This window comes from Lichenostomus cassidix, chromosome 1, assembly GCF_008360975.1.
Source record: "Lichenostomus cassidix isolate B80296 chromosome 1, HeHo_3.0, whole genome shotgun sequence".
In the NCBI taxonomy this organism is placed as follows: domain Eukaryota; kingdom Metazoa; phylum Chordata; class Aves; order Passeriformes; family Meliphagidae; genus Lichenostomus; species Lichenostomus cassidix.
In genome coordinates this window covers 39651906-39665685 of record NC_139479.1, presented here as the reverse complement: position 1 = coordinate 39665685, position 13780 = coordinate 39651906, and the positions used below count along the sequence as shown (strand labels likewise).

Sequence of the window (13780 nt, the reverse complement as noted above, 5' to 3'; positions counted from 1 at the left end):
TTTTGGTGCAATATTACCTGCCATGACACACACTAGTATGTGTGTCTGTTTATGTGAGAGTAATCAGAAAAGACAACAATTAAGGAAGTGGTAAGTAGTCAAAAGTCAGGCAGGTTAAGATTTCCTTGGAGAAGTTATAAGTATAGTGAGTTTTATAAAACTAGCACAAGTGTTTTATAAAACTGAGACAAGGTCTTCTAAACAATCTTGATGAACGTAAATTTATTATTTTTCTGTATTTGAGTTAAGTTGTGGATGTTTTCTCTTGCTTTGAAGGAACTCTGAACTGGAGCGCCAGGTTTTGGGAGAGCAGGGGTTTCTGAGTGGTGATAGCTGCTGAGGAGCCTGCAGAAGTGCTGGCTGTGCTCCATGTGCAGTGGTGTCTTTGCCTGAAAGGGATGCTGTATGTGTAGTGGCAGCCTCATCCTGCATGATGTGGGCATGCTTGGTGTGTAGAAGGAAAATGCAAAGCAGGTTTTGTTAAAAAAAAAAAGGCTAAGGGAGGATGCCAAGGTTGAAGAAGTAACACCCCTGCAAGAGGAATATGGGCACTTCCACAGATAATGCACAACTTGTGCTTGGCTTTCATTCATTTGGGCTCTCAGTTTCTTTGTGCAAGCCTATTCTTCTTTCTACAGTTCGAGAAGGAAAATGGCCTAAAAGTAGGAAGTGAAAAACACTTATGATTGCAGTGGCTCAGACCTCCTGGAAGGTAAAATTGAGTGGCTATCTGTAACAGTTGCTGTATGTGTGCTCCTAAAATACTACAGCAGTAGTTTTCTCACTTCTATATAGTCTGTCTGCTGCCTCTGCGATGAGTTAAAAATAGATTTTGGTAGAATACATTAGAGTGTGTTATGATCAATTTTTAGCACTGCATTATTTATTACTTTAAAGAAGAATAAATAAAGCCAGATTGCTTTCATTTCGAAACCAGCTAATCCTCTGTTTCTCCAGAGTGAGTACATAGTTATTAAGTTTAACTTAAATATTGTACATTATTACTTGGGTAAATACCTGTTAAAGCTCATAAGCAAGCTAAGGAGTTGGCAGTACAAGTGGCTTTGGTCTCTTCTTCCAGGACCTTGTGACAATTAAATAAGAAAAATGATGCTGCTGAACCCTTGAACCCTTTGGGATCCCATAATTGCCTTGAACTTTTTTTTTAGATCATCATGAAGAGCTGTATTCAGACAAGGTCTTTGTCAGCTTTATGACACCCTGATGGCCAATAGCTTGTGACTGATGGAATGAAAATGTGTAAGCAGATGTGTCCACTTCAGTGTGGACATCTGACCCTCAGCCATTTCCAGAGTCATATTATCAACATATGGGACAGGCAGAACTGGGCACACTCAGATTTAGGGAAGAAAAGAGAGGATGGAGCAGGGCACCAGAGTTACCATGTGGGGGAATGGGCTGTGAGAAAGCCAAGGAAAGGACCTCCAGCCCTCAGAAAACACCTGATGTCCCCATATTAGGCACTGTATGGGCAGGCAGCCATCTGTGGCCCAGACATCTCACCCGTATGTACAAATCAGAGGTCACCAAATTGGTGAGCAAAGTAGGCAGATATATTAGGGTTGCACTGAATTAATGTAGAAGCAAGAAGATAAAATATTCCTCCAGCCCTTGACTGAGGAGCGGACCACAGTTAGTGAAAAAAACAAAGCACACATACATTAAATTATAAGATGCTGGAAATAAGAAGGAGGTTTCAAAGGAGAAAGAGTAGCAAAGGAAAAAATCCAGGCTGCATTTAACGCAAGCGAGAGTTGGAGCTGGCTCAGCTGTCAGCAGTCAAGACAGGGGCAAAGCTTATCCTGTGGGACAGTGTTGATGGGAGCCCTGGCATGGGGGAGTGGATGTTTGGGATGGTGCTCCATGGAGGTGCTGCTGGTAGAATCTGTGAGGCAAAGGAGGTGAAAAAGTCCGTCTGTAAGTCTATGTAGAATTTAAATAAGATAAGGCATAACTGATACAATAGAGATTACTTTCATTAAGTATCTGAACGTTTACTCATCTTTTTCCACTTCTACTTTAAAAAAAAAAAAAAGTGGTTTATTTTGAAGAAAAGGAACAAGGCACATACTGCAAGAGAACATTCTAAGAGAAAATGAAAAATAAAGACATGGAGGCATTTCCCAAAGGCATGGGAAAATATAAATAGTCTTAGGTTCCTTGTCATAGGGAAGAAATACTTGGTGTTACTTTTATTTTTAGAAAGAAGGAGAAGTTATGAGACAGTATGATATGAGCCGGCTGTCTGAAAATATCTGTCATTTTTAATGTATACCCCAGATATATCTGACCAGTCTGATACTTGTGCGAAAAGCATGAAAACAGAAAATGTCACTGTGGAAGGATTCATCTGTCCTGACACAGGTGTCCAGAAGTTAAACACCTTGGTGCAAACTGGTCCCCACAGACTCTTTCATTTGGTGGAGGGGGAAGGAGCATCATGAGTTGATAATCTGTGTCATGCTAAAATAAGTCGCTTGGGGTAGCCTAGGAGGATGTAAAATGGGTGACCAGCTGAGGCATTCATGTCTGAAATCCTCTGAAATAAATCTCATTTACAAGAAACTCCTGTTACTGCATTGCTTTCAAAATGGAAGGGCGAGCAGACCAGAATGTTTGCTAGGTATGAGTTAATTTTTGGAGAAGTAAGTGCTTTGCAATGTAGAGATCGAATACAATCTTAACACCTCCGTGAAGTATATTAGGGCTTATAGAGCACACTGTATTTTGGAGTAATAATTTCAAAACTTCTGAAAAAGAAACATGTCAGAGATAGATGCAGAGTCATGTTTTCCAGCTGATCTGCTGTGACAGGTCTTTAGTTGAACAAGAGTTCATGTACACTGTACTCCATGCAGAATGGTAAATTTTCTGTATTCATCATTGTATAATAAATCTGGAACCAGAAAATGAATTTAACTCAGAGACTGTAAAGAAGCTTTGTGAACTGTAGCTTCAAAACAGAAAATCTCAAGCCAAACAATGTTCTTGTAATTCCTAGAACCTAGTCATGATTCTCTGTAATTTGGTCAATTCCATGAACTGCATCAAGTAAAGCAGTAACCTGGGTATCAGAAAAGGATGCACAAAAATGGAATTTCCACTTCAATTTAAAAGGCTTTCAATTTTACTTTCTAAGTATTGATGCAATCGCTGATCACAGCCAGCTTTGCCAGGTCTGAGGAACCCCCAAATCAATTTATCCACACTGGTAGTTGGTGAGGAGCTGAAACCATTGGCAGTAACATCTCTCTTGGTTGTCATTTCCCTGGATGACACTGCAGAACTCTATCATCCTTATGAGCAATGCTGTGTGAATTTCGGGATGTTCTGTGTTGCAAAAGGGGCTTAATGACCACTGTGATCACTCAGAAGTCCTGAATGTAAAGGTCTAAAAGAGCCCTGCTCTGGTAGGAAAGAAAGTCTTGACATTTAGGAGCTGAAAATATCACATCTAAAGAGCTGGGAAATTTTGAGGAATGAATTTAGAAAGTTTGCCGAAATTCAGGTTCATTCTTTGTGTCACTAGTTTCAGTAAGGTCTGTTAACTATCATTGGCACAGTTTGAGTGATTTTAGTCTAAAGGGTAGCCAGCTTTCTGCCACTTCAAACAGGTACCAAGCAAGAAGGCAATGGAGAGGGTACCTTTATCTGTGATTACCTCCAATATATGCCCTTTTCTGTTATTCAGTCTTCTGTGAGTTACTACTCCACACTAAGTGCCAGGCCATTCTGCTTATGCTGGAAATAGTCTTCTTATTGGATCTCTTACTGCAGCAGCAGAAGGGATGTTTTCTGGCATGTCTGTATCCACACCTGTGGATCTTATCCATACAGGGCATGCAAAAATGCCTTCCCATGCCTGACCTGCAGACCTTTGTACCTGGGACATTGCATACTCATTGTAGAGTCTTGTTTTTCAGGGCTTTTTCTTATATATACTGTGGTAAAAGTGTCATGATGTTGATGTCCTGTTGATGTGAAGTATAATAGTATCAGAGCAAATATGACAAGTCATATACATGTGCATTTGAGATGTAATTCTTCAAAGAGTAGTGAACATGAAGGTGGCTGGACCTATTTACAAGTTCCGAGGGAGTGCAGACACTGTAGTAAGAGTTCCTTCAGTACAGCTTCTCCTTTTCCAGTATGCAAGTGATGGAGCAATTAGCAGCGATGCAGACTTAGATAACCTCCATCTTCCATCACAGCTTATTACTTCATTTGTAGATTAAACAGGAGAGGTTCACAGTGTGTTTTCCATGTAAAGTAGTTGAGTATTTTATGTTTCTCTGTCAGACAGGGTGAAAAAAAAACAGTGGCAGAAGCTGATGCCTGTGTATGTAACTGTGGCAGAGTTGTGATATCTTTTGAGAAATTGGGTGTGAACATATAATTAAAGACTACAGGAGACATTTTACACTTTGTGGCTAAGGTTAAAAACGAAATGCAGCTCCTCAGTTCTGCAACTCTGCACTGGAGAAACTTGTTCTGAAGGAGAGACTTGAGGGTTTTTTTCCTAGGAGGACTCCTACATGTACTAGAAATAGTTGGGTGCAGCATGCCCTAGTTATGGCCACTGTGCAAGGGGTGGCACATCGAGGACAATGTAGTGGGAGCAAGCCACCTCCATAGCCACTGGCAGTGGGAGAAGCATGGCAGTAAGAGCTCCAGCTGCTCCTCTGGCACCTGCAAGCCATAAACAGGACATGCTTGCACAGAAAAGGAAAGTGTTTACATTGTCTTCTCTGTTTTCCTGAGTTTTGACAGGAGGAGAGAAAAGGCAGGAATAGGGACACAGCAGTGAAGTCCTTACCTTGGGCTTTGCCACTCACCAGGGCAGGGAAGAGAAGGGGTCCCTGCTCTTTCACATTGCCCAGGACCCCTCTGCCCTGCCTGGCACACAGCAGGAGGAGTGGCCCTTGGCTTAATCACAATGCCAGGAATAGTCCTACCATTTTCATCCAAAAAACAGCCTGAGATTAGGCCCTCTGCCTTCTCTGTCACACATTTTGGGGGAATTGTGAACACCAGTCCTGTGGGACTTGGTGACCAAAGAAATCTTGGCGCAAGGGGCAGTTATCTGTCTCTCTGTACTGTGAAAAAAAAAAGGTATAGAAAAATGCAAGTTTATCCCCTCAAAAGTTGGCAGACGATGTAGTCATCTGCAGCATCTGAAATTCTGGGGTTTTTTACTCAGTAAGTTTCAGGTTATGTCCCATTAAATGAGACCTTATGAGCCTTTAAATACATTTGTGTGATTATGGCTAACCCAGTATAGCTAAAGCTGCTTTATTAATTACACTGACATGTTGGGTTGTAACATGCTAAAAATACCAGAGCTGAAAATCTTGGTCATTTTTTATTTTCAGCACGGCTGCATTCTTTACACGTATTGTCAAATCACCGTGCTGGAGCTGGACCAGGGTTATCACAGTCAGGGCTTTATTATTTGAGCAAAGGTATTTCTTTGTTATTTCAAAAGGAAACAGAAGATAGGTGATAAGCTAACTAACTCACAATGGGTGGAAGTTCATTAAAAATATATGTCCTTGTTGTGTGCATGATGTATTTAGATGTTAAGCCCTTCGGAGCAGCAGGTGTTTGTACAGTGTCATTACAATGGGGCCTCGCGTGTCACCAGATTTCCAGAGCTGATGGCAATCAAAGATGGCTTTTTGGCTTGATGGCAAGTTCAGAGGGGTCAGGGAGACATTGTTTGTGTACAGAGAGTGAGGCAGTGCAGTTGTGAGGGGCAGTGGGGGCAGTGGGATGGGGATGGGAGAAACAGAGCCAAGTGTGTTTCTTTTTGGTGGTCTGTATGTCAGAGGTAGTATGTTGCTGAAATTACTTTCCAAACACCTTTTTTTTTCACCCTTTTAATATAAATATTGCATTAAGCAATGGTCTAGCTTCATAATACACAAGTAGGTTGAAATGCTGTCATGAGTGCCTTGCATACCACCTGAAAATACAGCTTAAAAATATGTCGAGTGCCAAATTAAACAGGAAGAGCAGGCAATGCACTCTTAATTCCTCAACTCGTGCTTAAGTCTGGAGCACAGGTTAGCAATGTAATGATAAAATACCACACCCCTGCCTTTTGGTATCACTTTCACCAACAGCCATTTCAGGCAGGTGATGAAAATTCTGCACCATTTTCCAGTACTGTGAGCAGGTGGCATTGGTTGCTGGACACATTGTGCATTTAACCTTCACAGTATTGGAAGCATGAGAGTTTGCATCTGTAAAAATGATTGCTTCGCCCTCCATTTGAGACACCATGGAGGGAAAGCAGCAAGGTTAGTGACTAGTTAGGTGCGCAGAGGTATGGTTAGGGTAATCCCCCTAGATTCCTTGGCAAGGAATGAGAAAACCTCTCAAGTTCGCTGAACTGCAGTTAATTTTTTTAGGGAATAAGCAGCTGCTAAAAGGGCTTTGAAAAGACATTTTTGCTTTGTGAAAACACCCAGCCCAGTACATACTTTTGCTTGTTAGTGGAGCCCTGCCTCCACTGTTTCCCCTGGTCATTCCTGACTTTCTGAGAGCACGGTGGGAGCTGGAGAGTCGCCCCAGGCACGGATGCACTTTGAGCTCCTCCAGGAGGTGCAGGGCTTCCATCTCCACTGACAGCCATGGCGCTGAGGGTGCACCCCCTGCCTGTGGCCAGGCCCTGCTTTTGTGGCTTCAGCACTTCCCTCCAGTACTTTGACACATAAAGCAGCCCCTCTGCGTGTTCTCATGCACATGAGGACCTGTATGGGGGAGAAGACGACCAAGTGTGTGAGACACAAACGCCTCCCAGGCAGCATGAGGACACAGGACGCTGTCCCCCATGGGATGCTGTCCAGTGTGAGCTGTGCCTGGGCTCAGTTAGTCCAGTGCTGGCCATCTGGGCGAAGCGCTCTCCCTGCATCACCTAAAAGCGCGATCAAGCTTTCCCTTTCTCTTAACAGATAATCCTGAAATAGCCGGCAGGAGCGGAACGGAGTGTCACGAAGCCTCCCTGCGGACGGCCAAGCACGGCTACTGTACATACTACCCTGTCTCCTCCTCTCTAGAGTTGCCACAAACTGCATGCTAAGTCAAGAATTTGTTCTTATGGACAAATCAAAAACTCAAAAAAGCTAGTGCTGCTATGTCATATATGAATATTAAATATGGTATGCTTACTATACTCCAACCTAAAATAGTTAACTACCTGATACCAGCTGTGATGTTTCAAGACATAAAGGGTAACATTTAGTTTTAAAGATTTTCTAAGCATAGTTTAATTATTGCAAATATTGTCGTTTCTCCATAACTACACCTAGCAGAAATGGTCCAGATCAGTTAGTCTCGTGAGATTCAATGTTTAAGAATCTTTCGAGCTCAGCAATAATTGAGTTGCATTGGCTAAAAACTTTCCCCAGTTGCAGGTTTAGTTTTCACCCAAACTATGATTCGGGGTTTTCTTCTCGGTTAAAAAAAAAAATCTTGGTTTTGCTCCCTTGGTGAGTTGATTCCAAGACAGAGGAAGTGAAACGCAGCCCGGTGTCCTGCACATCATCCTGCCAATCTGATATTTTTAGCCAGAAGTCCAAAGTAAAGCACAAAGTCTTTAGATGCACATGGTTGGTGTTTGACTTGTATGGAGAAGTTGCATTTGAATCATAGCAGAATAGCAGAAGAAAATTTTAAAAATTTTGCACAGTATGAACTTCATACCCCTTTCAATCCCCAAAAGAACAAAGTCTTGAGATTATTTTACGAGTATATTTATAATGTTTTTAAAATAGACTTTGCAGAAGTGCCTAAATTTTGTCACATCAGACTTGATGAAAGTGAGCCTGATGCCAACAGTCAAATCTCACCGGACGTGAATAATCTTTGAAACTCATAGTCAGGTTACCAAAAAGATCCAAGCTGTTAAGAAGTAACTTCTAGAAGTGTAAAATCAAACAAAACGAAATGAAACAAGACCAAACTAACAAAAGGCAAAAAAGAAGGCTGTAGATGAAGAGATTGTATGATACTCTAATTTAATTAAAATTCAGTTGAGTCACTGAAACTTCATAGGTGACTTTAATCTAGGCTATTAACTGAACACTAAGAATGTAGAATGAGATTCAGTTTAATAAATCATTACTGTATTTGCATTTTTTTAATTGGATTATAAGATTGTAACCAGATTAGAGTGGAGAAAAAATAGTTCTTTTAATTGTTTTTCTTTAAAAACATATTTTATGTCACAAAAGTATGAAGATATCTTTAATACAATTATATACGTTATATATACATACATACATATATATGGATGAAGCAGATTTTAATGTTGTTTACTTTTTTAAATACTTTGTTGATTTACAAGGTAATTATATATGTATAATTAAAATTTCATTTGTTTGATTTGAGATTTGTTTCAAGCACTATTGTACCAAATATTTCATATTTCACATTTTATATGTTGCACATGTATCACATAAATGACATAGTTTTTAAATTATTGTTTAAAAAAACAAGACAGCTGTTATAAGTGGATATTATGTATAATTGTTTGCAGCATAAGTTTTCTATGTGGACATTACTAGTGATTGCAGTATTTTAACTTAACCTCTTCAGATTGATTGTAAACTATTTTAAACTTTGGCAGCACTGCCTGTTCTGAACGACTGAAGGCACTAACCATATTATTATTTGTCTAGGAAATTATTTTCCAGGCTAAATCTTGTTTGTCTGATGTCTAATTACTATCTATTTATATATAAAGCTGGAGATTTGATCATCCGAAAAGAAAAAAAAATAATCACAATTCGGTTGTAAAATTAACATAGTGCTTGTAACGTTGCGTTAGTTTAATTTGTGGGAAAATAACGTATCTTAACTTGTTAATTTAGCAGTTAAGGTATCACCATTATATACTATTAAAACACTAATATTTGTAGACTTTCTCAGTCATTATAACTAGGTAGTTGACACTGCAACTTGCCTATATCTGTCAAAGTTGTTTTTATTTTTTTATAATAGTTAATTTAGGCATTTGAGTAGCTTATTGTATAATACTAAATGGTAAATTATCCATGTTTAAATATTTTATGTAGATAACTCTTCAAGACATCGTTTTGTGTGAACTTTTTATGTTTCAAAATTACTGTTATTCTATGTTTTTTACAATTAATCCAATATTACTATTTTTTGCCCATGGATGACGAAGCTTTAGATACATCAGGTCTTTCATCCAGATAAACCGACAGACAAAAAGAGAAAATGTATTTTTAATAAGAGATCCACTTTCCGACTTTATGACTTTGTAATAGTCCTGAAAACTGTACAAGTACAAACCTATGCTAACAGTAAGGAGGCAATTACAGAGATGTGCAAATACGTGTACAACAGATTCTGCATTTTATTTATTTATAAAGTAATTTTATAGACTATTTCAAAATTTGGGAAGATCTAAAACTATTTTTCTGTATAAATATTATTTGCCAAAACTTTGTTTATATTTTAAAAAAAAGTCTAATGAAAATGATTAAATTTTAAATGCTTTGTTTAATTAAAAAAAAAAATACAACAAGAAATATAAACCCCTAAAAGAACCATGAGATGGGCCAACACGGAGACAGTGAATACTGTAGCTGGGACATGGTTTCAAGCGACTTGAGATGTCTCAGTGCTTATTTTCTTCAAAGGATACAGCACCTCACCAAAATACCTTTTCGTTTGCCTCTCTCATCCAGCATAATTGACGACACATACAATGAATATTTCAGTAACAGTTAAAAAGAAACCCCTCCATTCACTCTTTTCCAGCATATATAATTACTAGTGGTCTGTTAAATAGCCATTCTATTTCTGTTGTGACATTAAATTCATTCACCCAATGTACAACCACTGAAATAAAAAGAAGCATTTTAAAATGAGAGTGCAGTCGGAGCGATCCTTTCTTGTGGCGTGGCTCGGGGAAGGGGGGCCTGGGCTAACAAAAAATAGCCCAAAGTGGAGGAGTCTATTAAAAGGTTGTTTTTTTATATTTTTTTTTCCTTAATCATTTGTTCAAGTAACAATTCCTTAAGTGCAATCCCCAGGTGCAGGACGTGCAGATGCTACGTGAGGAAGCTCACGCCCTTGTCCTGCTGAAGATGCCACACCACACAGCTTCAGCCTCCCACAGGCACCCTGTGCTCTCCCTGCCCACCCCGGCACGGCTGTGCCTCACATTTGCCTGACCATTGAAGGATTTTTTTGGTGGCACATCCTTTGTGCCTTCTTGTCTTTCCTACTTCTTGAAGAGTATTACACCAACAAATAGTCCCTGTTATCTGCTAGTTCCTCTGGGGAGAGCAGCATCACAAAGGAATTGTGTGCCCACAGGCACAGATTGCATGGCAAGCCAGTGACAAAGGATGGATTAAAACCTCTGGCTGGCAGCTTCATGGTTTCTTCACACTTCCCTCTCTGATTTATTTTTTAAAATGCTTTGAAGAAAGGAAATACAATTCCTGACGAATCAAGAGGAGTTTGTGTCATAAAGTTGTCTACATTTCATCAGGGGCTGGTTTGAAAGGAGCCCAAGGTCACAAGTGATGTGGAAAACCACCAGGTCAAGCAGTCTATTTGGATGTATCACAGACACACTGAGCCAGAAACCTGCTGAGAACAAGCATGTGGGATGGAGAGGAGAAACAGGATGACTTGCAGGGACAGGGAAGGACTGGAGCATTACAGGGCTGCAAGGGTATTGTAGAGCAGGAGCAGCAAATGATTAAAATTCAACTTCTAATGACTCGGGAGCGGGAAGCCTGTCTGTTCACACTTTCTTACGTTAAACCTCACCCTGGACAGTTGTCAGCTGCCAGGAAGGGTCAGGACATGTCACTTTTCTTGTCTAAAAGCTGCTTTGTTTTTTGTCAACTTTGACACTTTCTTGGCAGTGGAGCAGTGCTCATGGAAGCCATGAGCTTTCAGAGGCCACAGCAAACATGCAGTGTCTGTACATGTCCACCTGCAGAGCATACCCCCTTCGGATAATGTCAGGGTTTCCAAAATGAAGCAAGTTGCTTCTAGAGAAGAGCATTCAGAAACCTTTGGTTTTCCCCCCTGCCATGTATATCCTCCTGAACAGTCTGTGGCCACTGCTTTGGCCCTCTCCCCAGGCCAAGGGCTGCAGCAGTGTCCTGCTGCTCACATCAGCTGTCAGCAGACTACCTAGGTGCATTTGGCTATGCACCTCCCCTGGCCCAACATGATGTAGCCATGGCCAGAAGACTTATTCTCTATGTTTTGCTTAGTTGTCAATTCAAAAGTCTAAAGTAATCTGAGGACCGGGGTGTTTTTGCAATCCTCTGGAATTAATAGCATGAAACAAAAGGGGATGTGACATTTGAGGGATCAGAGCCTGCTGGGATAGTTTTGCATGTTTGCATACAGCAAATGAAGCCAAAACTGGTTGAGCCTTGTTCATGCTGCACTTTGGGAGTGACTCTTGAGCAAGTTACTAAAACAGCAACTGGGTTTTCTTTCAGAAAGAGTTGTTTCACTCCAGAAGAGAGCCCAGGAAAACCCACCATTTCTGTACTGTGGGTGATAATAGATAAAAGAACTTGTGGGCAAGGCTGCTCGACAGTGCAGGCATTGAATCTCCTGCTAACATTTACTGCATGAATTCATGGGACCAGAAAAAAAACCTTGCCTGGAATTGCTGAAAACCTTCCTTAGCATCTGATCGTATGGTCATACCATGCTCTTTATGCCTGCAATTAGTTCTTTAGCCAAGCCTTTTGTCTGGTAGCCTGCATTTTTAATGTCATGTAATTGACAGTTCTGGAGGCTTTTTTTACATGGGTCAAGAGGATTTTTATTGCTGGAGTGGGTGTTTGTGAGAGCAAAATCACCTCAGCTGTTGCATTATTGCTGGTATATAATGTATTCAAGCACACAGGTATAGAATATATAATTGGATTATCTGTGAATGGATAATTTATGGAAATGTGTTCTAAATTGTTATTCTTCTAATTCTGTAATTATAGAAACCATATAAATTGTAGAAAATAAATTACATGTTTCATTACATGGAAATACCTTCTGCTGTAACAGGGGAAAAAACCCAACACTAAGAAATGTGAAAGGAAGGTATTGGTGTGAGCTGCTTATTCAATGCTGGGTTGCAATTGCATTATTTCCATCAAAGCTTCTTCCAATGTGAGGAGGAGACACTTGGCTTTGTGATGTAGGAAAATCACTACAGGAAAGACGCCCTGCTCCTCTCATCTTCAAAGGGCCGGATTTGGATACTACTTTTAAGGAAAACAAATTCTGGTGAGTGTCTTCCTTAGTCTTAATTGTCACAGAACATCAAGGTGTGGCCTGCGTGGTTCCTCAGAGGGCCACCAGACCAAAGAGATGCCAGGATGTGGAGGTGACGAGGGTGACCACAGTGGTGTGAGGTTCACCTTATAGGAAGAGCCCCCAGGGGTGGTTGTGCAGGTGCTGCCTGTGCTAAGCCTGGGCTGTGTTTGCATTTGCCGTGACTGCCTCTCCTTGTCATGCAGGGGTAAAAGGAGGAAGTGATTTACTTCCTTGTTTTATGGTTGTAGCCATTGCACTGAATGCCACTGGAGCACATTCAGAGATGCTAAAGTTGGTAGCTGACAGCACAGCTCAGGACTGCAAGTGGGCAAGTTTTTCACACTTGGAAAGCTGCTGGAGTGGGATCCAGCTTTCTGTAGCTGTGAAGTCTCAGATCAGACACTGCAGAGTACCCACTTGGCCTAAAGCTGCGGCTGTTGAGGAGCATAGGTGTGGTGTGTATGTTAACTTAAGTGTGCCAGCCCCATGCAGGTGTCTCAGATACTCTGTAACACCTTAGATAAGTTTAGTCAATCAATCCCACCTGTTTTCACAAAGGACAATGGTTTTGATGGATTTTATAATACCCATCATGCACAAGAAATCACAAAATCATGGGATTGACTTAAATGGTCTGAGAGTTAAAAATCCTGATCTTCTCTGTAGGTATTTGGAGGATGTTCAGCTTGCATATTTAAACTTTTTCTCTCCTACCATGGCGCCTGGAAATTTTTTTCATGTCACCTAACATGCTCCTGTCTTCGTGGATGTAAAGCTAAAAAGCAGTTCATAAAAGTTTTGAGGAACTCATGAAAATAGACATCAGGAATTCAAGCAGTTCTTGCCATGTTGTAGGGAGGAATGAAGAAATACGGTAACCCTTTAAGATGTGATATAATTTCTTCAGGCTTAACTTCCACCTGGGATTTATTCAATTATTATGCCAATGGAAGTGTGATATTGTCAGTACAACATAGGCTGAGTGCAGCTGCAATGGGATGGACTGTCCCTGTATGCAAATTGTTCTGTTTAACATGTGAAATGACTGTACCCTGATCTATGCAAATTAGTTATGTTGCTTTAATTTCTCTAACTCTTGATAACAAGCTGCCCTTGGACAGGCATTGGTAAAGCCTATATGTTCATTTCTAGGTTTAAGGTTAATTATGATGAAAGGCAAGAGTCCCGTTTTGTGTCCTTCCTCAAGCCAAATGTGCTCAAAAGAAAAGCAACATAAGCAAGTACAAGTGAAAGAGAACTCACATGGAAAAAAGTGATCAGCCTTAAGCAGATTTCAGTAGACTTTCTAACTGCAGGATGGGATAGAAAGCATTTTCCCTTTCTGTTGACCTTCAAAGTGGCTACTTTATACCCATTCCAGAGGAAATAAATGAGGTTGAACTCTTCTAATAGAAAATCAATGCACTGCTCC

General features: G+C 40.5%; 1 protein-coding gene across 10 annotated transcripts in view; it reads left to right on the top strand.

Moving 5' to 3' along the window:
* MBNL2 (muscleblind like splicing regulator 2) overlaps positions 1 to 9923 on the top strand; it is a 106431-nt gene extending 96508 nt beyond the window's left edge. For all 10 annotated transcript variants that reach the window (XM_085057423.1, XM_085057419.1, XM_085057421.1 and 7 more), the window contains one exon: positions 6978 to 9923. In XM_085057423.1, coding sequence (XP_084913549.1) covers positions 6978 to 6992 — 15 coding nt within the window. In that variant the 3' untranslated portion in view covers positions 6993 to 9923. The remainder of the gene's footprint in view (positions 1 to 6977) is intronic.
* The last annotated feature ends 3857 nt before the right edge of the window (positions 9924 to 13780 follow it).